Source organism: Hirsutella rhossiliensis (genome assembly GCF_020360975.1).
Source record: "Hirsutella rhossiliensis strain HR02 chromosome Unknown scaffold00006, whole genome shotgun sequence".
In the NCBI taxonomy this organism is placed as follows: Eukaryota; Fungi; Ascomycota; class Sordariomycetes; order Hypocreales; family Ophiocordycipitaceae; genus Hirsutella; species Hirsutella rhossiliensis.
Window position 1 is genome coordinate 3540880 of NW_025408672.1, and position 25795 is coordinate 3566674.

General features: G+C 52.5%; 5 protein-coding genes across 5 annotated transcripts; 2 read left to right on the forward strand and 3 right to left on the reverse strand.

Moving 5' to 3' along the window:
* Positions 1-423: 423 nt before the first annotated feature.
* HRG_06679 (nitrate assimilation regulatory protein nirA) lies at positions 424-2682 on the reverse strand (the record flags this gene model as incomplete). Its single annotated transcript, XM_044865150.1, has 8 exons — positions 424-621; positions 712-892; positions 997-1234; positions 1305-1444; positions 1542-1733; positions 1781-2090; positions 2237-2525; positions 2635-2682. 8 exons carry the CDS (start codon positions 2680-2682, stop codon positions 424-426), a joined length of 1596 nt encoding a protein of 531 aa, XP_044720090.1.
* An 8891-nt stretch (positions 2683-11573) lies between these two features.
* Positions 11574-12681, reverse strand: HRG_06680 (uncharacterized protein; the record flags this gene model as incomplete). The annotated part of the gene is made up of 3 exons (XM_044865151.1): positions 11574-11911; positions 11980-12224; positions 12302-12681. 3 exons carry the CDS (start codon positions 12679-12681, stop codon positions 11574-11576), a joined length of 963 nt encoding a protein of 320 aa, XP_044720091.1.
* A 6137-nt stretch (positions 12682-18818) lies between these two features.
* HRG_06681 (PIF1-like helicase domain-containing protein) lies at positions 18819-22815 on the forward strand (the record flags this gene model as incomplete). Its single annotated transcript, XM_044865152.1, has 13 exons — positions 18819-18866; positions 19053-19449; positions 19531-19621; positions 19676-19698; positions 19753-19935; positions 19998-20096; positions 20280-20616; positions 20934-21221; positions 21275-21449; positions 21625-22080; positions 22135-22230; positions 22316-22676; positions 22730-22815. The coding sequence occupies 13 exons, from the start codon at positions 18819-18821 to the stop codon at positions 22813-22815; spliced, it is 2640 nt and encodes an 879-aa protein (XP_044720092.1).
* Positions 22816-23855: 1040 nt separating this feature from the next.
* HRG_06682 (uncharacterized protein) lies at positions 23856-24384 on the reverse strand (the record flags this gene model as incomplete). The annotated part of the gene is made up of 2 exons (XM_044865153.1): positions 23856-24310; positions 24372-24384. The coding sequence occupies 2 exons, from the start codon at positions 24382-24384 to the stop codon at positions 23856-23858; spliced, it is 468 nt and encodes a 155-aa protein (XP_044720093.1).
* A 63-nt stretch (positions 24385-24447) lies between these two features.
* HRG_06683 (tc5 transposase DNA-binding domain-containing protein) lies at positions 24448-25311 on the forward strand (the record flags this gene model as incomplete). The annotated part of the gene is made up of 4 exons (XM_044865154.1): positions 24448-24794; positions 24842-24866; positions 24959-25250; positions 25301-25311. The coding sequence occupies 4 exons, from the start codon at positions 24448-24450 to the stop codon at positions 25309-25311; spliced, it is 675 nt and encodes a 224-aa protein (XP_044720094.1).
* Positions 25312-25795: the final 484 nt, after the last annotated feature.

A 25795-nucleotide genomic window follows, 5' to 3' on the forward strand; every position in this document is an offset into this window, starting at 1 on the left:
CCTTGGGACATCAAGGCGATCTCCTAGCGTCGATTCAGTTTCTTTGGACATTCAAGCCACCAGCCCAGATCAGAGGCAACAGGAAAACGAGGGAAGCGGTTGAGCTCCGAGCCCTGATAATATTTCCGTCGATTCATCGAAGAGAAGGGTGGATTCGGACAGTGCATGGCATAGTACAGTCAAACGCGTAAAACAGGACTAGAAAATATGTGTATGCATATTGAAGACTTACGCAATGGGTGGGTAATTATCAAGATTCGGCGTTTGGCAAGAGAGCAAAAGCACTGTGACTGCCTTGTCCAACGGCGTTCGAACCCGGTGAGGCGATTGCCTTGCTACTTGTACTGAAGCGCGCCCGCAAAAGACCCGGCCGATGCGAGAACCCGTTAAGTTACAACAAGACTCTGTCGAGTCTACTCTGCATCACCATAACTCGGTAAGATATCCTCGAAGCATCTTCTCTATGGATGAGGCCATTCGACGGTTGGAGCTCATCTCTGCCAGCAATTGGCTCGCGTGGGCCATTATGGGCACTTTGGCGGCAGTCGGGGAGGGGGACACGTCTTGATAGGTGCTAAACCCGTCCACGCTTGAAACATCCGAGATGGTCGCCAAGGACAACTTTCTTGGTTGGAAAGGTTGCGAGCCAGCCAAGGCCACAGAGTTGCATGTTGACTCAATTGTAAGCCATGCAAGGGCAGAGGCACAAACAAAATAGGGGACGAATGGGGAGACGCGTCTAAGGGTGAAGAGCCTGCTGTAGGGCTGCGACAGGGTGAGGATAGAGTCCGCAGCCTGGAGACAGATTTCGCGGGGTCGGACGTCGGAATCAGCCAGGACAAGGTTGGCGAGAGGGCGGAACAGGCATAGTAGGCAGAACTGATAGTACATGCTACATGCGGGCAGTCAGCCGGATGATGCTGTCTCTTCTCCCCTCTGTGTCTCTCGGCCCCCTCCCGAGTCCTGTGAGCCGGGTTCTTGTGTCTGTGTACATACTGGATAAAGAGTACAAAGGGGGTGTCACTGCCGCCGGTTTTGGGTAGGGAGAAGAATCCTTCGTACCAATCGAGACACTCGGTATACACTGCCATGACCTCGGCTGTGTCGAATCGTCCGTTTGGGGTATGGGTTGCTGATGAGAGGAGCTTGTACACCCATTCCGTGAGCTGGAAGACTCTTGCTGGAATGAGCTGTAGATTGCGCAGTTGCGAGCCGCGTGCTTTCAGGGCAGGGTCTGCAGCCGTGTTACGGTGCGACTCCTGATTGGATACAATTCCTGGGTATACCTAACTTGATGCATTCACCTGGTGTAGTTCCGCTGCCGCACTGGCCGCCAAACAGGTACTCGGCACTGCAGGCGGATTGGTCTAGAAATATTGAGTCGTCTTGTAGCTTGCAACTCGTAGACATGGTGAAGACTTGGCCCGTCGTGAGACGAAGTATGCTGTGTGCGGAATCCCATCAGTTTATGCTTCGGAGGAGTCGGGAACAGGGGCTGCAAGCGGTTTACAGACCGAATCAGGGACACGGCGCCGCGGTACGAAGTAGCCCAAACTTTGGCATATTTCTCGGCCTCGGAGCCCATCAGGGGCTCTTGAGGACAAAGATTGACTATCCTAGCGGCAAAGGAGTCGGCAAGCGCTTGAGCTTCGGCCTCGCGCCCGCAGGTAATCTGGTAGAGCGAGAGAATCCCGATGGCCTGTATATCTGGGAGGTTGGCCGAGCGGCCGGTTCTGCGGATAATGGCCTCGGCCTGGTCGAAAGTGGTTTGCTTCCGCACTTGAAGCCAGGCCCCGGGCTCTCCGCTTCGTCGCTGATCTCGTGGACCACCCGGGTTGCCAGCGCGATGAGCGCGTTTACCAGGGCAGAGGAGCAGTACCGGCTCGAGCCGCTGCAATAGTCTCGGAAGAAGGGGTCCTTGCACATGAGGCAGAAGGGGAGGTAGTCCCAGGTGAGGAGGGCGTCGAGGATCTGCCGAACCGAAGCCACCGTACACCTGGCGCACGTCCACCTGTCGGTTTGCGCGTGTGATGCATCGTCAAAGGGCAATGACGGGGAACAGGAGCCGCCAGGGCCGGTGTCGAAGTCGCCTTGGGAGCCTCGGTCAGTGTGCTGAGGTCGCTCGAGCCCGAGGCAGAACGGTGCATGGTGGGCGACGGCAGTCGGCTCAGGCAGTGCGGGCAGACGGCTTCGTCGAGAATGGAGCTGGAAGAGCCCGCCGATGATTCCTGTTCACCTCCATCTGACGAGCCACGCCCGTTTTCACCGTTCAGGTGCGCCAGCTCCTGCAGAATGGCTTGGTGAGACTTGGTCCCCTCGACCAAGTCTTGTATAAAGGCATTGCTGACTTCGACGTCGTTGATTGAACATATTGCGCGGAGTAGTCGGTCATGCTCCTCGTTGTACCGCCGTAGACTATCGATCTCGGCCCGTAGATCGTCTTTGGACTTGCGTCGCGGGTGGTCGTATACGCGTCCTTCTCCGGCCTCGTCGCATCTTTTGCACGGTGCCTGGCCATCATCACACTAGAGAGCGAGAAACCAATCAGTGAAAGTATCCAGCTAGGCAGGATATGGGATGAGACAGACGACTGGGGCTCTTTGGGCTTTGGCTTCGGGTGGGCTATCGACTGACCTTTGCTCGTTTCTTGCGGCACCTCTGACAAGCCATTCGTATCAGCATTCGACGGGGCATTGTCTTTGCTGCCAAGTGCAGTAGGGGCCCGTGGAAAGGAACCGCCTCCTTATGTAAGGTACGCCTATCGTGCCCGGGGCCAGTCGAGGTCAGACCCTGAGGTATCAAGACAACATGGCTTAGGCGTCACGGCGAGATGGTGGTCAGGGCCGCGATCGCCACGTGCTGTCCATGGCAAGGTTTAACGTGCCGGCCCGAGGCATGTTTGTGCATACGTACATGCATATATATCTTGTATTTATGTATGTATATATGTATGTACATATGGTTGCCCTGGTCTGCATGAGCTCGGAGTAGAGGAACAAGGTTTGGTGTTTGGGTCACTACAGCACCGACGTGCTGCAACACAACATCGCAGACGTCATGCCGACCTCGATGGCGCGCAGGTGGGTCGCTTTCTGTCACGTCGCGCCACATTTTGTCTTGCCTTGTCTCGTCTTTGTCCCCCCGTCATGTCGTGGCGGCCCAAACTAATTGGCAGGGGTAGTTCGAGCACGATCTCACTGCAGCCGATCATTAGCCCAAGGGCGGGGGTCTTTAGACCCCATTTGTAAGCTTACCCCTGACTCGTATTGTGTGTGACACACCGCCACTAGCTCGAGGCAACCCCAGGTACGGATACTCAGGATACTTTATGTATCTAGTCTTCTCTAGCCTAGCACGTCTTTTGCCCTTATAGGGATGTCCCAGACGGTAATCAATACTACTAAGTTACTAGTTATAGTAATTAAATCTCGCGATAACCTCACTTTCTGGATGCCAATTGCCTTTGCCTTATGTTACGAAAAGTTGGAGCTACTGTCTAATGATTCAGATGACACTAAGTATCTGGCTTCGCGACACCTCTATGTTATGTCAGACATGTTTGTCGATAGTGTAAGTGCGCCTCACCAATCGTGACTTACGACAGCGCCATTTCCAGAGGGGAAACGCGCATAGCTAAGTTACCGCTAGGTGTGAGGCGCCCTTGCCTAATACGGCTAGACACATGGAAGATAAATATCGCGCATAGAACGATTAAGGGGTCCTGGTTTAGGCCATGCATAGGTGATGATTCGTTCAAGAAGGGTGCCCTGCACATGGAGATCGTTGGTCAGCAGCGTCCTGCATCTTTTGCTGCAGGTCATCAATCCTACCACCTGTTCTCGGATGGCTGCCGCCACAGCCCAGAAAGGATTAGTTAACCATGAAATTGCACTGCCGGCCGAATCGCGCTTCTGCTTCACCCGACATTCTCGAGATGGTTGCAATATGTACACAGCAATGACCTGACGTCTTCGTTCTACGAGCTGCTATGCCGCAGCCACAGTGTGCTTCCACCTCTCTTAGCACTTTTTCTGCCAGATTTTTGCGTTGTACCAGGCACTACGCCCTCTTCTTGAGATGGCTGCGTTTAGAGGCATATGGAGGGGGAAGGTGGGCGTAGTGGAGGGTCTCGTGGCAGCAGCTCGGTTGGAGCGCGATGAAGCGGGATAGTGCAGAAGTACTTTAAAGTAGAGCTAGAGAGAAGAGGTGAAGGCGAGGGTGGGAGATGTGGGGTCTCGGAGACGTATGCGAGAGAATGGTCAGGGGCCACAACTTGCGTCACCAAACCGCGTCCTTTTTGGGCGCATTTCAGCGACACTACTTCCAGGTACATGGGCACGAACCGCGATGATGACGTTCGAGGTGCGGCAAGGGGCTATTTACCTACCCCAACCTCCAGAATTGCCGCTTTTGGCGGCTCCAACACTGTCTGTTGATCTGAAACGTGCTTGTGAACTACGCCCAGAAGAAGGTTAAGACATTTTTCGATTCTTCTGCGACATAGGCTTTTCCGGCTCTCCGCCCGGGCCACCCTAGTCGCACGGCCTCTCGGCGATTGTCGCACGGCCTCTTTGGCCGGATTAGGCAGTTGCGACACGTAATTTGGATCCCTCCAATTTGCCTGCGATTTGCATACGAAAAGAAGTATCGCGCGACAACCCGACCGGCGCAAGTAATGCATTGCAATTCAATGATTCCCGCGAGGCTATTCAGAACTGGATTATCTGCTCGTACGGCCGCTTGCGCGATGCCTGGCGCCGTGTGACCCGCGGCTTCGCCTGCCTCTGTATCTGCCCTACGTTCCCACTTCATTTTGCTGTTCAGAAGGGACCTGCGGTAGCTGCCTGGAAATCCAACGTAACCTTGTGCCATATCCTGTGAGGCTCGCGATACATCATCCTGTGGGAGCAGCGGCGTCATCAGCGGCGTCATCAGCGGCGTTATTATCTGCGGCAGCGGCGGCGGCGGCAGCGGCTGTGAGGATTGTTGTAAATCCTGGATTGCTTGCTGGATAGATACACCTTGTGTAGCTAGCTGTGACGTGAAAAAACGAGGCATTTCGCGATACCCTCGTTGGGGCCCGGGCCCAATCTGTGAGGCCTGTGGCTCGAATTGCCCCCAGCTTGACGGTATACGTGACTGTGCTGTGTGCGATCGAAAGCTGTGAGGTTGACGTACCGGCTGTAGCGGTTGGGCTGGCTGCTGTATCGTAACGTCGTTAGATATCGTGAACTGACCCTGTGGTGTTGAGGCTGCTGTTTGCTGCATTTGTAGAGCTTCAAGGGCAGCCATGCGTGCAATAGCGGCGTTTCGTTGGGCTTGGGTCTGACGGGGTGCTCGAGGGCGTGCTTGTGACTGTGAGGCTCGTGACGATCCTGCTTGCTGAGGAATACTCGTTGTTATATCTTGCCCAACGCGCCGGCGAGGATAATTCGAGGGTCACGGATGCGTTGATACGGATCAGACTCTGGTAACGGGTTTTTGAGATGCCAATGTCGATCAAAAAGGGATAGCGGTAGCGGCCGTAGCGGTATCACGATCCGCTCAGAGTTGGTAGTTTGAAGCCCGAGATAATCCAATATAATTGTCGCGAAGCACGTCTGAGATCTTGAGCTCGGGGTGACCATAAGGGGTATACAGCTAAGGGCCCCGACGGGCTAGACAGAAAGGCAGCCTGCAGAGAGTTCTGAGGCTGCAGAAGACTATTAGGAGACCGCATTAGGCAGCCACACAGGCTGTAGAGAGACTGCATATACGGGGGAAGCTGAAAGAGCCCTCGGCGACTAGGGAAAGTCAGTATGCAAAGGGGGGGCTGGGGAAAGGAGCCCAGCCTCCTAGATATTGTACCTATACAACTGAAAAGGGGATATCAATAGGGAACCAAGGGATATAAATAGGGAGCCTAGAAGAGGGCATTGCAAGAGGGACAGACACGACGGAATACAACACATCATACCCATCGTTACACAATCAATGCCCACTTGCATGCTCTCTTCGTGAGAATAATATGACGACAAGGGAGCCCGAATTGTGCTGTAAAATTGTGTGCGCAAGGCTGTAGTGGCGTCCGGCGTGGATTGAGGCGGTAACCTTTAGCAAAACGGTATTCTTGCTGTACCTTTTGAAGACTTAGGTAGGAGACTGATGAGACGACTTCTTGATATAGAAGTTGATTGTATGGATTCCTATTTCTCGTTGCTTCTTTAGCAACGAGAGCCCGATGCCGCCGCTGTACCGTTTGCCGTTGGAGTCGTAAGGCGTTATATAGTTGCAAAAGATGTGCAGTTCCGTTCTTAATAAAGCTCTGCGAGCTATTGTGAAGAGATTCACAAGGCGAAGTCGTCGTATGACCGTAGTTACGGTAGGTCTTGGTATACGCCTTCACCCACTGTGGCCGTAGTCGAATGTACGTCGTAGAGAGGTATGAGACTAAGGCTGTTGAAAGTGGTGATCTTAGCTATGGTGTTGAGAGGTAGGCCCGGCAGCTGCCTGCCGGTACGGAATAATAGACTTACCAGGCTGCGTTGAAAAGTCGTTCTGCAATGCTTGCCACAATACCAAAAACTCTGCCTCTGTATCTGCATCACGAAGGCCTTCCACGCCTTCACGAAGTCATCCGGGGTTCGTTGTGCTCGTACGCCGCGATCCCCATCAACAAGAATACCGATATTCATCGGATCAGCCTCACGAGCGGCCATTTCCTACCCAACGCTCACGAGCCGCCTTCTTGATGTTTTTTTCGATATGCCACGTACAGAGCTGCTTTTGGACCAACGGAAACACACGATCGATACCCCAACGCTCCGCTGCATCGAAGTCGGTAATCACAACGTGCGGATAGAAGGCATCGTCGTTGAGGTCGAGGCTGAGAGCATATTCCGTTATCCAGATCTTCCACTGGCCCAGCGCCCATTCGAAGATACCACCGTTCTCGTCTGGCGAGAGACAGGCCACAAGTGGGAAAATCGAGCCCGAGAGAGTAATGCCGTTTACCTCGAGTAACTTCAGCCCGAACCTATTAGTATTATAGGTCACATCGAGCATCATTAAATGCGAATGCCGGGTCCAGAACTCGAAGCCTTCGTCTAGCAGGAAGACGATCTTCTCGAGGTGTTCGTCATTATAGGTCTCGGCGTGCGGTATACGTATATCGTCTAGTTTTGCTACCAACGCCTGCGTTGACGTTCGAGCCCCAAGTTCACGCATTTGACGCCGGGTCTGAAGATTGGTTACATCCTTCTCCGTTGTCAAAATACCCTCGTTACGAACGGAGAGGATATATGGATCGTTCGAGCCGTTTGGGCAGCATCGCGAGATAAGAGCTCAACTTCGTCAATCTGGGCCTGCGTGAGTTTGCGGTGTTCTGGGAAGGCGATTGGATCCTCGGGACCGTGGTTGTGCTCTGGGCACATCACCGTTATATGCCACAGGTCGTCAAGTGTAGTCATTTGCACTATCTTGACCTTGAACGGGCAGCCGGCTTTCCTCGTGCCTGACTCGCGGAGCCTTGCTGCAATAGACACATGATGGATAGGTCCACGGGCGCAAGCGAGGTCCCAGCGGTGAGGAATACCCATACGCTTATTGGAGGATCTGACTTTGACTACAGCGTAGCCTTCGTCTCTCGCGAGGGCCTCAATAGCTTCAATTGCGGCATCAGCGGTCTCGAATGGCCCTAAATCGAAGGGCGCAGCCATCTCGGTAGGCAGTGTCATTGAGTCCATTGTAAAGGCTTCAAATAAGGCGGTGAATGCGGCTTTGGTGATATCGGCGTTGACGGCGTTGACGGCGTTGATAGACTGCGTTGACAGACTGCGTTTTACGCGTTACTACCACGAGTCTTACGCGTTTAACGGTGCGGCAACCATCGGTACAAGAGGTACATCAATTTGCTAATAAAATTGCCTAGGCCCTAAGTCTCTCGTGTCGCAACTGCCTAATCCGGCCAAAGAGGCCGTGCGACAATCGCCGAGAGGCCGTGCGACTAGGGTGGCCCCTCCGGCCGCCGAGCCAAGAATATAGCGTCTAGATTGGGCAAAAGCAGGCTCAGGTAAGTCTGGTGGGCAACGGTCGTGGACATGCGCGAGTAGTTCATACTCCTGTGGAGCTAATGAGCGCCGAAGTGCTCCTTTATTAGGGGTGATAGACGAAGGTGAATTTTTTGAAGATTTTGAATGAAGGATGAATCAAATGAATTGAATTTTTTGGATCTTGATTCAAAATCTTCAAGCTCCAATTTTCGCGATTCAAGTTGGGTTTGGGCCAATTCAGGCCATTCATGAATAGTTTGAAGGAATCCCCTAAACGAAGTGAATTTGGTGTGTACCTAAGCGATTGCAAAGATACCTCGAAAACGCCAATACCCGTTGATCTTGGTGTGGGGCCACAGCAGCCCAACTAAGTGTCTTCGCCACTTAGTTGGCCCAAAAAATCCGGCACAGCCCAAAAAATCCGGCACAGCAGGGTCCTCAATTTGGGGTGCAAAATCAAGGGAAATTCTACGCTTCGCTTCATGGTGCCGTCAATGCGACTTCAAATAGCTAAAATATACATGTGATCAATAGCTGCGGATCACCTAAAGACGCAAGTAACAACGAAAAGTGAAAAAATCACGTCTTTGGGCCTATTTAGGAGCTGCCGCCTTCCAGTCGAAGAGATAGGAAGACCGCGTTTGTGAGTCCAAATAGACGTATTATGTAGTAATTTCGCCTGTTGTGCGTCTCTGAGAGCTATTTTATCCATACCTGTGTTCCTGGAGCGTCTGCTGTATCTTGTTGGACGATCGGGTGCGCGGTCGAGGGCATGGTGTATCGACTACCGCTTCAACCGCTGCTAACGGCGGCGATGAGGGTATATTCTCTTGCGTGTCGAGTAAATTGTCCTCGTCTTCATCGTCGGCGCCATCCTCACTATGTTTGTCAAGATCGAGGCCTGTGAAATAGACGGTATCGTCACTGCCGGGCAACGACGACATATCTGTAAGTGGGCGAGGTCGGGTCGCTGCGCGCGCCCTGACATCTCTGGCGGAGTTATTTCTCTTCGTGGTATCATAGAAAAGGATTCCTTGGATGGCTCTTTGAGCTCCCGCATGAGGGTATCCCAACTTTGCTCCAGAGTGTAGAACTCACCGTCTCGTCCGTAAACTCTAGCCAGGGCTTAAAGTTCAATGTCTTGACTCTGCCATTGACTAACTGCTTCTTCCCGACTTTATAGTCTTCTCGGATCTTCTGCATCTCTCCACGAACTCGTTTAAGATGCATCCTTATCTCCTGGCGCGTTTGAAGCCGGGTTTGCTTTGCCTGGAGCTCCTCATACTCCCGGGTGATGTCGGCCATGCTGGAGCTCGTGATAAACTCTCCGCGCGGCCTGACAATCTTGCCTCTCTTCATTCGATTCGCATACGCCTGGGTTCGGCTATTCTTATCGCTGACTATGCCCTGGGAATGTGACGCCATCGCGATAGACTCGGTGTTCACTTTCGCAAGAACCCGCAAGTTTTCTCGTGATGGCGAGCTCATGAGGGCCCATACCGTTGCCGGATATCATTGAGGGCATCCGCGGCGACTTGGAAACGCGTCTCCGAGGGTAGGAGCGAGGCGTATGCAGGATTGATCGGCTGCTGTTGTCGTAGCTGCTCGTGGAGGATCTTGGTGATCACCGGCGCTGGGTCGACAGGAAAGAGGCCTGTTTTTTCAAATGCCGCCATAATGTTATGCCGCGTGAAGCCAGCCTCATATACGTCCTGAAAGCTGTGAGGAAGTTGACCCGCGAAAATGATATGTTGCCTTCTGCGAGCGACTTCCGAAGCGCTTTCTGATGTGCTGACTTTAGTGGCTGGAATACCCCAACATCAAGCGGCTGCATGAGGTGGGTGGAATGTGGAGGAAAATAGCAATGATGATATCAAACTTGATACAATACTCAGCAAAGTCAAGGGTGGTATGCCCTGTAAAGCCATCCACAACAAGCAATCGGTAGATCTTCTCGTCGTCAGGCCGTTGGTTTGGCGGCGCCTCCACGCGACTCATCCCCATGTTGGGGCGCCGAAGATGCTCGTCACAGCCGAACCACTCTTCCAGCGAATTTCCTGACTGTTTTGCTTGCGCTGACGATGCCCAAGACCAGCAGTTGAAATGCCTTGCCCACTCAAGGTGTATCTCTGCGTTGGAAAAGCCAGTTGGCGACTGGGCAAACCGTACGCCTGTCATGATGTCGATGCCGGCCCAGTTGGTGGTAGGGTAATGTTGGAAAACAAGCCAGGGTGGAAGAGAGTCCCCCACTGCGTTAACTGAGGCAATTACCGTGCAGGATTCTCGGTTTGCTGGGTCTAAAACTCGGGGCCGGGTGCTCTTGACTCTAGTGGTGCGCGTGATGAGAACTTGGATGCGTTCTCGCAGGCACCCAATGCGTATTCCGGCCTCGTCTTCATTCCAGATCTCTGAACTGCCAATACGGTAGCTGGTGATGATTTCTCGAAGCTTTGAGTAGAAAAATTCGACTTCTTCTACCCGTGGGCTTCAAAGGACTTCCGGGCTCGTTCAACTGCTTTGAGATACGTCTTCGCGATCGCAGGATGACTTCCACGCCAATTGTCAAGCCAACTTGACGAGACCGGGCGGGCATTGGGATCTCGACGCATTCTTATTGCATTTGCAACAGCTTCAAGTTGCTCTCTCGTGGCGGGCATGCCGGTGCGTTCCATCCACTGTACATACGCAACCAGGGCGTCGTCTTCGTCCTCCGTCAGCGCCAATGGACGCCCTGGAGCACGGGAAAGGGTTTCTTATGAAATTAATGGCTCTCTGTACGGATGAGCTCTTCACATTGTAACGGATGGCCGCATCTCGCACGGAAAGAGGCGTTCTTTTTGGTGTTGTTGAGCGACGAACATCGGCTCTGGGGTCGCGACGAGACGCCAGAACGGCTTTTGCTGCCTCCAGGGTAGCCATGTTATCTGTCATAATGTATTCCGGCAAAAAGATACGTAAATAAAGTCAAGTTGCGCGAGAAAACGCGGTTGAGATGCATAGGGTTGACGTTTTGGAGGTGGGCTGCTGTGCCGGATTTTTTGGGCTGTGCCGGATTTTTTGGGCCAACTAAGTGGCGAAGACACTTAGTTGGGCTGCTGTGGCCCCACACCAAGATCAACGGGTAAGTAGTATATGGTTTTATAGCCTTCTGGGAAGTCTCTCGATAATCTCGAATATTACAAAAATTAACTTACATAAATACTGATCCGCCCGTCCTAGGCAAATGGACCGAAAATAAGCACTTTCAAAAGCTCTGCCGAATCCTCAAAATATATCGGTCCAACGCGTTCGAATCCGCGATTGTACACAGTTACACACTTGTAGAGCCTCAATCCTCCGAAGCCTCCATTGTATCTGGACAGGGGGTTGATATCGCAGACTTATCGGCTTGGGAGGCAGGAGGTTTGGGGGGTAGGAGGTTCGGCGGGAGCCTCGGTAGTAGCCTCGGTGGGAACTTCCGCCGGAGCAGGGGGTTGAGGAGGAGGATTCTCGCCTGAACGCAGATTAGCATATACACAAACAATGAGGGTATATTCACACCATCTACCAGCTTGCCCGGAAATTGGAATGTGGTCTGGTCTTCAAATAATAGAGCGTGCCGTTGTTGGCGGCGTTGTCTCCCGTAATGGCGAGAAGCTTTGGCTTGAGCCTGAGCTCCTCAAGTGTCTTCTCAACTATCTCGTGTTTGCCAGTGTGAGATTTTTTGAGCTCGATAAACTCAATAACCTCCTCTCTCTCCTCAAACTCCGGCGTAATCCAGTGCGTAATAATGGCGAAAATAGGCACCCGATTCGGTGCTGTCCAGATATCAAGGGTGAGCGAGATGGTAGCACAATTGTACTGAAGCTCGATCTTCAGCTTCTCTCTGCGTTCCACAAAGTCTGTGTAGATGTGATTGCGTAAGGTTATACGGCTCCTGTACACACAGGTTGTATTGTGAGCCAAGAACATCTCTTGGAAAGCAGGAGTCTCAAGTTCTCAACAACAGAGAAGGGTTGTCGGTGTTTTACAAACCACTGGCGGATAGACTCCTTTGCCGTGAGCCTTGCTCTTTGCCTGGGTCGACCGCTCCATGCATCTACCTCTGTATAATCTCCTCCACCAATGGCGCGGCCGTATCCATTGATTCGACCGTGGTGAGACTCCTTCGTAATACTGTGGGATTTTAAATGGTCTCCCATGCCAGAGGTAACCCTCGGCGGTTCGATTCAAGGACCTGGAATATCTTCCGAAGAGTAGAAGGATTTTGAAGGCACTCTATACAAGTCCACCGGAACTCTTGGAATATTTTCGGTCCATCCTTGTACTCCGAGTAAAAGCTTCTGTCTATGGCTTCCCTCTGCATGTACCAATAAACGTGGCTATTCTTGTCTCTCTTCTTGCGAACATGCTTCTGTTTGTTGTCGGCCCACTTCTTGATAAGTCTGGCTTTCTCTGCGAGCGTCATGTGACTACCGGTACTGTTCAATGGCGGCTCTGATGTATCCGCGTCAGGCATGTCATCATCTGACTCACAGTCAGGATGGCCCGGGGGCGCGCAGACAATCGTATCTTTGCCAGTCGGAGGAGGACGAAGGAGCCGGAGTTGTGCTAGGATCAGGGCGCGCGCGCGGGATTCTGAGGTTGAATTGAGGGCGTTCAATGCGGGCATAACTCTGCGTTGGCAATTTACGCCGGGTCCTAGGAGCAAAGAAATTCGCTGCGGCAGCTGTTTTCGATTCAGCAGGGGCCATACTATGTATCATGTTATAATTAGCTATCGGTTGGACAGTAATGAAGTTTTACCTGGTCTAGGCTAAAAGGCTCGAGAATGGACGTGAGACAGGTAGTCGGGACGACACCAAATAACCCACAATAAAGTATAACGGAGTCGAGGTTGAACGGGTGGGATAGGTCGTCGGGCAGGACGTTGATTCGGGGGCCGACCCGAAGCCGCTGTCGGAAACATCGAAGCAGGAATTAGGCGAGATCGTCGTAAAATAATGTCGTGGCAGTTGTCGCGAAGACCGTTGCCCAATGCAGGCAAAAGGTGGATGGGCTGACGACCGTGTCTTTCCGACAGTAGAATTAACAGGTGGTCAATTGAGCGCGAATAACGCGTCTAAACGCGGCTAGTTGGCACAACATATCCTTATCATGCAGATGTTTCGGTACTTTCTGATCGGGCTAGTTTGTGTGGACAAGCAAGTAGCAGTCATATTGGGCTCGATGAGTAGATAAGTCCCTAACAGTCTCCAAATCGCGAGATGACGCAATTCGTGTCACGTCCAATTGTTCGCGCAGTATTGAGACGTTGAGGGATCTGAACGCGTTTTTCTAATCAGTTTGCCGGAGGCTGTTTAACGGTATAAGTCTTGTATTATATTTCAAAAATTTGGGCTGCCGAGCTTAATCTGTGCTTGAGATGTAGTTTTGCAAGTAGCAAATGACCGATCTATTTATTGCCTTCAGGATGATGTGGCATTTCTTGAGCAAATGTTAAGCACAGATATCGAGAGTTATATCACCCGAACCAGAAAATCCAGAACATTCGAGTGATACTACATTTAAATGGTGTGCATTATAAAATGGCACTGTTCATAAGCTTCATGGTTTTTTTGATACTCCGTATAGGGTGGCAAGACTGCTGAAACGGTGGGCGTATCAGGCACTGTTAGGGTCGTTATACCAACATATATGGACGCCCTAACTACCCCACTTCCAACCCACTGGGATTTTCCCAGTGGAGTGTGGGCGGAATCCAACTGAAACACGCACAACAGACTTTTAAATACGCAGTGCGTCATCGCATGGGCGGCCGATTTCGAAGTTACCATGTCCGCGCGGGCGAACCCTTGCTCCTGTCAGAACGGTGGTTCTGTGGCGTGCCTAATGGGGAAAGTGCATTGTGGAATCTATTGGTATTGTGGGAATCATGCTCGTCAATTGTATCTAGATCACACGGTCAGCATGTGGCCTTAGGGTCACGTGTGCGGCTGAGGCTTGCGTGGCTATATCTTCCACGCTGGCCTCTCCTCCTAGATAGAAGACAATCCTCATAGCATAATACGACACACCGGTTGAACGACGTTCCCAGTTTGTCTCATGCTCGAGCCCTGCCAACAGGTATGATGGGGTCAAAGCAGCTTGTTTCTTGATGTGTACGTGTGTGTCTGCTTGTTGGAACGGCGCAGCAGGAAGGGCGGCATGGGTCACCTGCCAGGTCACGTGGGGCATTCAGCCGAGATTTCTGCGGGCCCAAAGGGGCACATTCCTAGCCGGAAGGGGCAACACACACATCGCCTTTACACACACACAGCCGTGCATATAGCTCCAATTGACCTCTTCTGTGTGCCCACTATCGTTGCCACCTTCCTCATTCGGACGAGCCGCAGAACCGCTGTTTCTGACACTGCTCAGAAAGAAAAGGAGGCCCTTGGTGGGTGGCTTTGGGCATTAGCCCATTCCTCCCCTGTATGCCCCTTGGCTGGCAGCTGCGAAGCGGGGTGATCCTTTTTTTCACCGTATATTTCGACCATATCGCCATTCATTCAAGATTTTGATGAATGAATTGAATAAAGACTCCTGATTTTTGATTCATCGAATTTGAAGACCTTACCCGATTCGGCTTCATTCAATTCAAGGGTCCCGAGGCCGATTCGACTTCAAAATCTTCAAATATCAGCCCTATCCTTTATTGTCCTGACTGGCTTACATAGTGTACACTACGGTATTATTTCCGTTTGAGCTGGTCTTTTACCAGGAGGAGGCAGAATTCAGCCGGGCAGGGAGGGGCTTTTGCACAAACTTCATGCATGTTTCGAGAGACGGCGCACGTCTGGATGGCGTCATCTTGTCCTCTTAGTAGAAGCGATTTTGACCAATGAGAACTGGAGCTTAGAACATCAATAACTCTGGGCTGCGCGTATGATTGGTCAAGTGACGCCAAGCTGCATCGGAGGCTGTGCACCTGATGGCCGTTAGGACCTGCGGGACGGAACAGAGTGAGTCAGTCAGTCACAGATCGTAAGAGACAGGGGTCACACAACAAGGGGCACGGTTGGTGTGGATGACTGAACAACGATCGGGAAGAAGATCCCCTGTATCGGGCAACGAAAGACTCTTGATTCTCTATCTAAGTGATGGTGAAAAGTTGGCTTCTTATACTTGGAATTTTGGGCTGAGTGGCGATGTCGCCACCTAGGCAGCATGTAACGGGCTAGGCCCTGCTGGACAAGGCAGTGCCTTGTCGGTCTAAGCACTGTTGCTCCAGTAACGGCTTAGTCTATTTTGTTGGAGGATTTCTGTCCTTCTATTTTCCTTTCCTTCTTCTTTCCTCAGCTCGAATGTAAAACGCACGAGGACTACATAGCTGTAATTTACACTATTAGAACCCATCACACAGCATAGATGACGATGTCACCTAGAAGGTTCGAATCCATCACTAATATGGCATTACGAACTGCTTGCTGCCTTTAGGCAGCACCGTGAATGAGCGTCTTGATCTTGACAGGGCGGTAGAAACCTTTCGCCAGAACGCAATTACGGTACGGTCAAAGCCTTGAGATGTACCTACGGCAAGCAACTGCCAACTGGTAAGTTAATTTTCTCCTCGATGCGTGATACTGTAATTTCGCATCTCGAATTTTTGTTATTTTAAGAGTTCAAAGAGCATGAGAGGAGTATCTGCAGATTATGGAAGGGCCGGAAAAATTACACGATATGTATTTCGCGCAGCATCGAAGACTGTGAAGCGTAGACTGGTACACCAGATTCCTAAATACGCTACAACTTGGCGACGCGTGTAAGCCAGGATATCACAAGTATTGCGGCAGCGAAAAATGCAGCGGCTGTACAATGTTCGTTCAACCGCTTGGCAGTGGCTTATTCGATGCTCCACACGCCGGAGCGGGCAACCCAGGGCAGCTCAGGGCAGCTCAGGACAGGCTCAGGCGGCTCAGGCAGCTCAGGGCAGATCAGGGTAGCTCAGCCCCTGCTCAGGGTAGCTCAGTCCCTGCTCAGGTTCGGCACGTACTTACTCAAGGTGGATCAGGTGGTGCTAATGGAAATACAATAGAGTGTGAACTTTCAAGGGTAGACCATGATTGCTTTGTCGCGCGGCTGGAATAGATCTGAGGAGCGTGTATCCTGAAGCTTCGGGAGGATTCTCGCGGCCAGCCCTTCATGGCAGACTGGTTGCTCGCTAGCTTGCTGGGAAAAAGTAAGATAGCTGCGTGCCTCCCCTAGGTAACTGTTAAAGGCACCACGATAGCCCAATTGACCTCCATCATGCCGTAAGAAGTAATGAGCAGGCAAACATTCGAGGAGCAAATTGACGTTTTTCAAGAATGCTCGTTCTTTAGTTACGTTGTGTTCTAGTCACATTGACGATCGATGCACTTCCCGCGACTGAGAGCCGATACGATGCCGCCCACGTGGTTGTCCTTGACAATTGGTTTGTTGCAAAGGACGCTGGACGCTCGATCATGCACGCCTTTTATCTAGGTGTGGATTTTTAGGTGGCCCGACGGCCGTTCAAGCGAAAGACAGAATTAATGTTTAACGACGATTACGCCAATACACATTGGAAGAGGTAGGAGCCAAGTACACAAGTTGTTATGAAGATCTAGAAGGTGCGGCCCAACGGTCCTATTTATGCCGTTGGGTAACTTCCATGGGCACCAAATTAGCCATACACGTGAGGTCACTATAGGTCCTGATACATGGCCTTATAATGATCTTTCAGGTGGTCCTTGATAACACCTAATAGCCTAACACTCCGACATTCCTCGTAAGAACGATTGGAACACTTCCACCGCAAAAGTTCCTCTATCACCACCGCGCGAAAATGGGCGTCAACTAGAAGGCTGAAGCTCGAGGAACGTAAGTTCTCCTTGTCTCATACTAAAAGAAAGGATATTCTCCTGATTAGGAAGTCTGGTTGAGAACAAGGTGACTGCTTTAGCCACACACATAGATTTCGCGCGATGCAGGTTGACCGTGGAGATACCAAGCGATACATTCGATTTGCTACCTTGCAGACCAACAACTTCGATTGGTCAAAAGGCATAGCTTAGTGTTGAAGGCTGTGTAGCGGATGAAGTGTTCATTGAAGGTTGAAGAAATCTGTGAGTAAATACAGAGAAATGCCACCTTAATTCAGCCCGAAGGGCGTTCTACTCAGTCAGAAAGAAGAGCATAAAACCTCTTCTGATTGGCTACTTGGCCTCCCCTGTCCTCAACTCGTGCACGAATTGGTCGGCTGATAACGCCACCAAATGAAGGCCCACTACAAACCCCTGAGCGTTGTCTAGGTAACTAGCGAGCTCTCGGAGAGCTCGCCGAGAGCTTTCAGTTCTTCTTTTCTTCAATGCAGCCAATTTGTTAGTTTCTACGCACGCTTCTACTTTCCCTTTCCGTCGAATCTATCAAACCCATCGGGTTGCTAACGGTATCTAGGTTCCCATTGTCAAAAGGAAATGAGAGATGCCATGCATATAACGGTTATAGAGAGTCTATTGGCCTTGACCACTGCCCAAGTCAAGGGGACGAAGGTCCCAGTTATATACACAAGAACGGTGCCCATGTGGGTCGGGACACCTCCTCGACTGGGGCGGAATGTCGTTTGACACCCATATCACGGCAGCCGACCTACCTCTCCAGATTCCCCAAAGCACCACCAAGCCCTCGCAAAGCCTCCCTGCCCGAGCCATATCTAGCAGTCTATGTGGGTAAGAGGTGGATATATATACGGTCAGATGGAGAACGATACACCCCAGGCAGTCCGCAACTGCCGTACCTGCAAGCAGGACCTGCCCGAAGTCGAGTTTCGAAGCGTCAAGGACCCTACGAAGTTTACAGGAGAGTGTGCTAGCTGTAGGGCACGCCGAAAGGAACGGGAAACCGAATCCCGAGCCGCCGTTGCCTCGATGCGGAATATTGCCTCGAGGCCATCGCCACGCAAAGCCACGAAGAGGACGGATTCGCTAGCTAACCTGACGCCTCCAAGGCGAACTGCGCCAACGCCTGCGTCTGTGAACGGCCTACAACCTCCTGCCACGCCTGCTTTATTTCGTGGCCTGGCGCCTGCGCTGGGACTGCCTAGACCTCCGCTGAGGCCATCTACCCCAAGCGTTGTAGAGGGACCTTCCCCTATTCCTCCTACCCCTGGCCTGCCAACAGTAGTTCTGGGCACGCCGATACAAGACACTCCTCCTACAGCTCCCGTTGTGCAAGGCACTCCTATACCACAGGAATCGCTTCCGACCACTCCTTCATTATTGCCACAGGGTCATCGCCGCGGCCATTATACACGCCAAGGCACACAGCCCCAAGAGCGACAGTTTGATCAGATGGTCGATCCACCTTTTACAGGGGACCTTGACTTGCCCGCCCTTGGTGAGGAGGATCAGGCGCTTGTGTGGGGGTTCTATACTGCCCTGAATGACGACAAGATGCATAGTTGCATTCGCTGCCGGGAGCGTTGGTTCGATATGAAGCGAAATAGCTCGAAAATCTGCAGTCGCTGCATTGGTCGAGACAGGAAGAAAGCCCTCGACGAGCCCTACTTCTTTAGCGCTGCGAATAACCTTGACTTTGGGAAGTCCCGCCAATCTACCTGATCTAACGATGGTCGAGGAGATGCTCATCGCTAGGGTTCACGTACATGTGAAAGTCTTGCAGGTGCGTGGCGCTCAATACAAATATCGCGGTCACGTTGTCCACTTCCTTCGCAATGTTGGCAGGCTCTTTGAAGAGCTCCCAGTCCTACCTGAAGAGCTAGATATCGTCCTCCTGCGGCCTCCTAATATGGAGGGCGACCCTCGCTTCCGGCAACAGTTTGCTCGCGATTTCCGGGTACGTCGCTCATTCCTGTCGGCCTGGCTGCATTACCTACACCGCCACCACCCGGGCTATCGCGATATCGTTGTGAGCCAGAATCGCCTGCAACGGATTCCTCTTGATGGCAGCATAGTTGCTTCCATTGCCAGCCAAGTGGCTGACATACCTGATGGCGAGGTCCCCCAAGGCCCCGTTGAGGAGGTTGTGGAAGAGGACCCTAGCGATGCCGATGCATCAGCGATCCCGAATTTGCAGGTCACTGATACCGAATTGAACGCTCTGCAGTCCCGATTTCTTGATGGGACCCCTAACCCTGAGGGCATGACTGATCTGGAGTATATGCCGCGTAGCGCGCAGACTCACCACCAGATGCCACTGCCTTCCATTCGCAGGACCCCTATCGACGAATTCAACCGTTCCCAGCCGCTGCTAACGCTCGCGTTCCCTACCCTCTACCCTGACGGCAAGGCCGACTTCGTGGAGCCTCGCCTACGGAGCATCACGTACCAGGACTACCTTGGCCATGCGATGAGATGGCATGACGGACGTTTTGCCCGCCATAAGACGTGGCCTTTCGTCGCCCTCAACACGCTGTTACGTGCGCAGGTCCGAAAGCGAAGTGACTACTTCGTCAAGCAACGCGACAGCCGCCGTCAACCCCTTACACGCGCTGACCTAGAGGAAGCGATGGCTGAGCCTGACGAGCCAGAGGCTCAGGACCTGATCCAGTCGATCACGCGCCAAGCCGCGGTAATCAGGGGCACCCGGCCGTATTGGTATAAGCAAAGAAAGGAATTGGAAGCATATGCCTACAATCTGGGCAGACCTGGCCTTTTCGTTACTGCAAGTGCGGCCGATTACCACTGGGAGTCCCTATATCGTCACATGCCTCGATTCCAAGAGTGGAAAGCAGCTCCTGAGGCGGCGCGCATGGTCCTGTCCCGGCAACTACTGCGAGACAACGCCCACATCGCCGCTTACCACTTCCATAAGCGTTATACGCTGTTTAGGACTATTGTCCTGAAGCAGAAGTTCAACCTAACGGACTTTTGGGGCCGTTACGAGTGGCAGGGCAGGGGTTCCAGTCACCACCACGGCCTATATTGGCTAAGTGGCCACCCAGACTTAGATCCTGACAACGATCAGTCCGGGAGCAATTCGCCCGCATCTGGGGATATCACGTATCTGCTGTCAACCCAGAGCCTCAGCGAATACAGGCGCCTGGGGAAGGGAATCCCCTGATCGGCAATCTATTGGAGCAGCCCCTTACGGTTCAGTTCCTATCAATGGTGGTCAACCGCGTGCAACGCCACCGCTGCAACAACTACTGTATGCAGCTCAATAAGCATACCAAGCAGGTTGAGTGCCGCTTTGGATTTCCTCACGGACAGCGCCTGCTAGCCTCCTGACAAGGTTCCTCATTCTAAGCACTGGAACTTCAGGGCGAGAGGAACGATGGCCAGATTAACCACTACAACCGCTTGCTTACCGTTGCGTGGCTAGCCAATACAGACGTTTCGCCCTGCACGAGCCTCCAGCAGGTAATCGATTACGCGGCCAAATACTGCTCCAAGTCGGAAAAGAAGAGCGAGTCTTTTGCCCAGATTGGGAAGGCTTTGATGTCCCGGGTCAAGGACCACAACCCCCTGATTTCCTTCACGTCAAAGCTCCTCAATCAGCTGGTTGCTGAGCGGGATTACTCTAAGCAGGAGGTCAGCCACTTGCTCCTCGGCCTGCCGTTACAGGAAGGCTCACGAACCTGCCTGTACGTTGACTGTCGTAATCCTGACAGGCATTCCCGCTCCTCCGTATTGACGGCGATGAGGTTGACGAGGCCCCAACGTTTTCGAAAAGTACTGTCAACGCCCGGAAGCCCTAGCGGACCTAAACTACGTCTCCTTCCTGAAGTGCTGGAATTTCCGCCCTAGGGACCCTTCCAAGTGGAAGCAATGGCAGCCAGGCAACGTTAACGGCAGGCCTCGTGTGCTGGTTTACTTTCCTCGCTATCAGGCTGATCCAGAAGGCCAACAGTGGCTTGATTACTGTCGTGCAAAGCTAACATTAAATCACCCACATCGGCAGGTTGATGATCTCCTCACATTTGACGGCCAGCTTTTTGGTTCTCACGCTGAGGCCTTCTCCTATTGTTGGCAGCACCACAGTCATGGTGATGACCATTATGGTCGGCCAAAAGAGGCTCGATCACAGCCTCAAGATGATCAATACGAGGCTCTGCCTGTGGAGGAAGAATTTGATGATGAAGACTGGATTCGCCTCGCCGCCCTTTTACCTGGGAACCCCCTTACCCAGGAAGATCTTGACCTTCTTGGCCGCCGTGATATCGACGTCAATTACGACTGGACACGGCATGTGGGTACATATCCGGAACTTCGAGACGGCTACTGGAAAGACCTTATCGCTAGCCACCCCATGGCCAACGATGTGGAGGTCCTTGGCCCTCACTGGCGTAATACGCTGAATCCGCAACAACGGCTCGTGTACGACACATTCATGGGTCACTTCCAGGCGAAAAATCCTACTCAAATCCTTGTCCACGTTGATGGTGGTGGTGGCACCGGCAAGTCGTTCCTTATCAAGGTGCTTTCCTCCCATCTTCAGGCGGCCGCTCTACCGAATCCTAGCCCTATTTGCCGCGTAGCTCAACAGGCGTTGCGAGTAACCAGATACAGGGCAGCACCATTCATTCATTGCTACGCCTCCCAGTAGGTGGTGTTTTACCGACCTTCCCCCAGCCGACGCAGCCGCCCTTCAGTCCCGCCTACGGCACGTCAAATACCTCGTGATCGATGAAAAGAGCATGCTGGGGATTGAGCAGCTCGCGCGGATCGATTCCCGTCTGCGACAGGCCTTTCCACAGCGTAGCCTCGAGTTCTTTGGTGGTATGAGCGTCTTGCTTGTGGGCGATTTCTTCCAGTTACCACCAGTCCGGCAAAAGCCCCTGTATTCGACTAGCACCAGCCTGTCTGCGTTGGAAAGGAGAGGGCATGTGGCCTACCGGTTATTTGATCGCACCGTCTTCCTGACCACGGTACAGCGCCAGGCTGGTGATGATCAGGCCCAGTTCCGTCAGGCGTTGCAGGAACTGCGTGAAGTCAAGTTATCCATACCGTCCTGGAACCTCCTTAGCAGTCGGGTACAGGCCAGGCTAACGCAGAGCGAGGTTGACAGCTTCAAGGCCGCTTTGCGGGTGTATTCTACAAGGGCGCGGGTCAACGAATACAATTACGAGCATATGGTTCATCTAAACTCTCCGGCAATACAGGTGGAGGCAAAGAATCAGGGCAAGGGCGCGGGGCAGGCACCAAGCGACAATGCTGGCAATCTATCTAACAAGTTCCCCATTGCTAAGGGCGCCAGGGTAATGCTCACTACTAACCTATGGCAGCCAGCTGGCCTAGTTAACGGTGCCCAGGGTACTGTATACGATATCGCCTGGAACGCAGGCGCCGAACCATGGAAGATCCCCGGCCGTTATTATGGTGGACTTTGATAGCTACGACGGACCGCCATATCTAACAACTAACGAGGGCAGGAAAATCTCACCCATCCTCCCAGTCAGGCGAGACTTCCTTGTGGGCAACGAGACCTGCGCTCGCACGCAGTTTCCCCTGATTGTGGCGTTTGCCATCACTGTTCATAAATGCCAGAGCCTAACGAAGGATCAAATAGTTACTGATCTCGCTACACGCGACTTCCAGGCCGGGATTAGCTATGTTGCTGTCTCACGGGTTACGTCGCTGCAAGGCTTACTCCTCGAGGCGCCTTTCGATCGTCAGAGCCTCTATAACCACACGCCGACGGAAGGTTTACACGTCTGCGTTTCCTACGTACCGCGTTCACGACTAACTATAAGGCAGGGATGAAGATGCGCCTCGCTGACCAACAACGGCGTCAGGGTCAACAGCTGACCGACGCACCATATACACCACGCTACCTTGACTAAACGACATGTTCCTCTCGGCTGCAGGGAAAAGGGAGGTTCGATATATAGTATATAGTTTACAGTTAGGTTGGGCCTGTTAGGAAGCAGCAGAGACTCCTAACTATCAATTCCCTTAGTGCAGGTTTGGGGCGATTTAAACAGCTGGTTGCCCGCGGCAGGCAATGGGGGTTCTAGGGGGTCTCCCCCTAGGAAAGTGAATTGCAGGTATACGATATTTACCCTTCGGGCTGGATATTCAGCCGTTGAGCCCCTTGCCTTGGCAACTTAACGGGTGTTCGAAGTATTTTATATCACTTCCAAGCTAGTGTCAGAGGCTCCTCAGAGAGCCTTTCAGGGGTTCAGGGTTTCTGATGACCCACTTCAACACTCCCACTCGCTCTGAGGACGGCTCTGACAGACAGGCGAAGGTGCTGTGCAGCAGTGTGCTGTTTCCTAGGGCCCTCGCTAAAACCCAAAAAACACCTCTTTATGGGTGAAAAATATTGGGAAAGAGTGCGCCACTTTAGGTGTGACCTCCTTAATATGCCACTTCCAAGCGGCTGACAGAACCCCCTGGGAGCGCCTTTCAGGGGTCCGGATGACCCACCTCAAACTCGCTTGAAGGGCGGCTCTGTCAGACAGTCAAGGTGCCGTGCAGCGGCAACGATAGTCCCGTCTAGGCCCTCGCTAAAACCCAAAATCACCTTCGTGGGTAAAAAACACAGGGAAATAGCGCGCCTACGGGTTCGTTGCTTGCAACGCGTGGACTGCGGAGGATGACCAGATTGATCTCGCGGAGTGGCCATCAGAGCTCCGTCAGTGTGGCTGCCTTCTTGCAGAAGGGTCTTCGCCAATGGAGGGCCAGATTGATCTCGCGGAGTGGCCTCAGAGCTCCGTCAGTGTGGCTGCCTTCTTGCAGAAGGGTCTTCGCCAAGGAGGCCAGATTGATCTCGCGGAGTGGCCTCAGAGCTCCGTCAGTGTGTAGAGGCTTGAGTGCCTAAGGAGGGCCGAAGATGCCTGTGACACTCCCACTCGATTAGAGGCTGAGCAGTGTGGTGCTTCTAATCGGACTTGACGCCTAGAGAGTCCCGGAAACGGAGGAAGGCATCTCGTGGCAGGGGCCGCAGGGCCTTGGTGAGCCCATCAGCAGGCTGCTTGGTGCCTTCGATCTTGATAAGGCTGACGGTCCCTTCTGCAACCTTCTCTCGGATGAAGTGCCACTTAAGAGAGATATGCTTAGTGCGAGAGTGGTGCTGAGGGTTGTTGGCCAGATCTATAGCGCCCTTGTTGTCCTCGTGTATGGCTGTTGGCACAGCCTGTGGGTGGCTTAGGTCCTTCATTAGGGAACGCAGCCAGATGGCCTCCTGGGCTGACTGGGTCAGAGCCACGTATTCGGCCTCTGTGGATGAGAGCGTGACACAGGGCTGCCTCTTGGAGGTCCAGCTGATGGCTGCTGAGCCGAGGCTGTAGAAGAAGCCTGACGTCGATCGTCGGGTGTGCAGGTCCGCCGCGAAGTCTGCGTCAGTGTAGCCTTGGATCGGCTGCAGTGGTCCCTCTAAGACTAGCACATAACGTACCCCACTGCGTCATGCAACGCACTAGGTCATGCAACAATTTTCAACACCTGACGCGTCTTCTTCAGATTGACGCGATATGGACCACAACACTCGTATTGCAGAGGCAATTATAGAACTGCAATCCCAAGATCGCCCTAAATATGCAGAGACCGCGAGGAAATACAATATCGACAAATCCACGCTGTGGCGCCGCTTCAAAGGCAAAACAGCCTCAAATCACGACGCGAACTCTTACTCGCGACAGAAACTCACCAGCGCGCAGGAGGAGATTCTTATTGGGCACGTCAATAAGCTGACCGACCGTGGTATCCCGCCTACCCCTCAGATGTTGAAGAATATCGCCGAGGAAATCGCAGGGACAGAGCTTGGTGTCAACTGGGTGAGCCGCTTCCGCAAGCGACACCATGACCGTCTTTCGAGCTTGTATTTGCGCACCATAGATCATCAGCGGAAGGCTGCTGATAATTCAGGCATTTCCAAAACTTCTTCAATCTAGTAAGACTGCTTTTATCGTCATTTCAAGGGTATACTGCCGACAATACTCGGTCAAATGCCGTAAAGTCGCCATTTCTGACCGAATCAACTAGCTCCGCGAAAAGATCGAAAAGTACAACATCAGTCCCTCAAATGTTTATAATTTTGACGAGAAGGATTCCAAATTGGTCTCTCGCTCCACCAAGCGAGTTGTCCCCGAAGCCCTCAGGCGCGGAAAACTGGTCGGGGCAAGCCAAGACGGGAACCGGGAGTTCATCACGCTGATCGCTGCCATATGTGCAGATTATTCGTACCTGCCACCGGCCCTCATTTACAAAGGGAGTCAAAAGACTTCCAAGATACTTGGCGAGTTTGACCATTCCAGCGAAGTAGCCTTCTTCGCCAGTACGGAAAACGGCTGGAGCTGTGACGCACTGGGTTTACACTGGCTTCAGCGCATATTTGACTGCCATACGAAGCAAAAGGCTGGTCGTGCCTACCGTCTCTTAATTTTAGACGGTCACAATAGTCACATTAACCTGAAATTCATTGACTATGCCGATCGGAATCGAATTCTCATTGCTGTGTTGCCATCGCACTCAACTCATCGGCTTCAACCACTCGATGTTGGCCTGTTTTCCGCACTCTCCACCTATTATGCTCAAGGTTCCGACCAGCTGATGTCCATTGGATGGGGTTTAATTCGCCTTACCAAACGGAACTTTTGGCCACTCTTTCGTGATGCGTGGAACCAGGCATTTACGGCCAAAAATATCGAGGCTGGTTGGCGGGCCACAGGAATCCATCCACTCGACCCCGGCAAAGTATTGTCCAAGATTAGCCACAGCAGTGATGTGACACCCCCACAAACTGCATCTGAGGAAAGGGCGATGAAGACTCCAGGCTCTCTTCGGGCTATTCGGCGCATTACCCGCCGTCTCCGCAAGGAA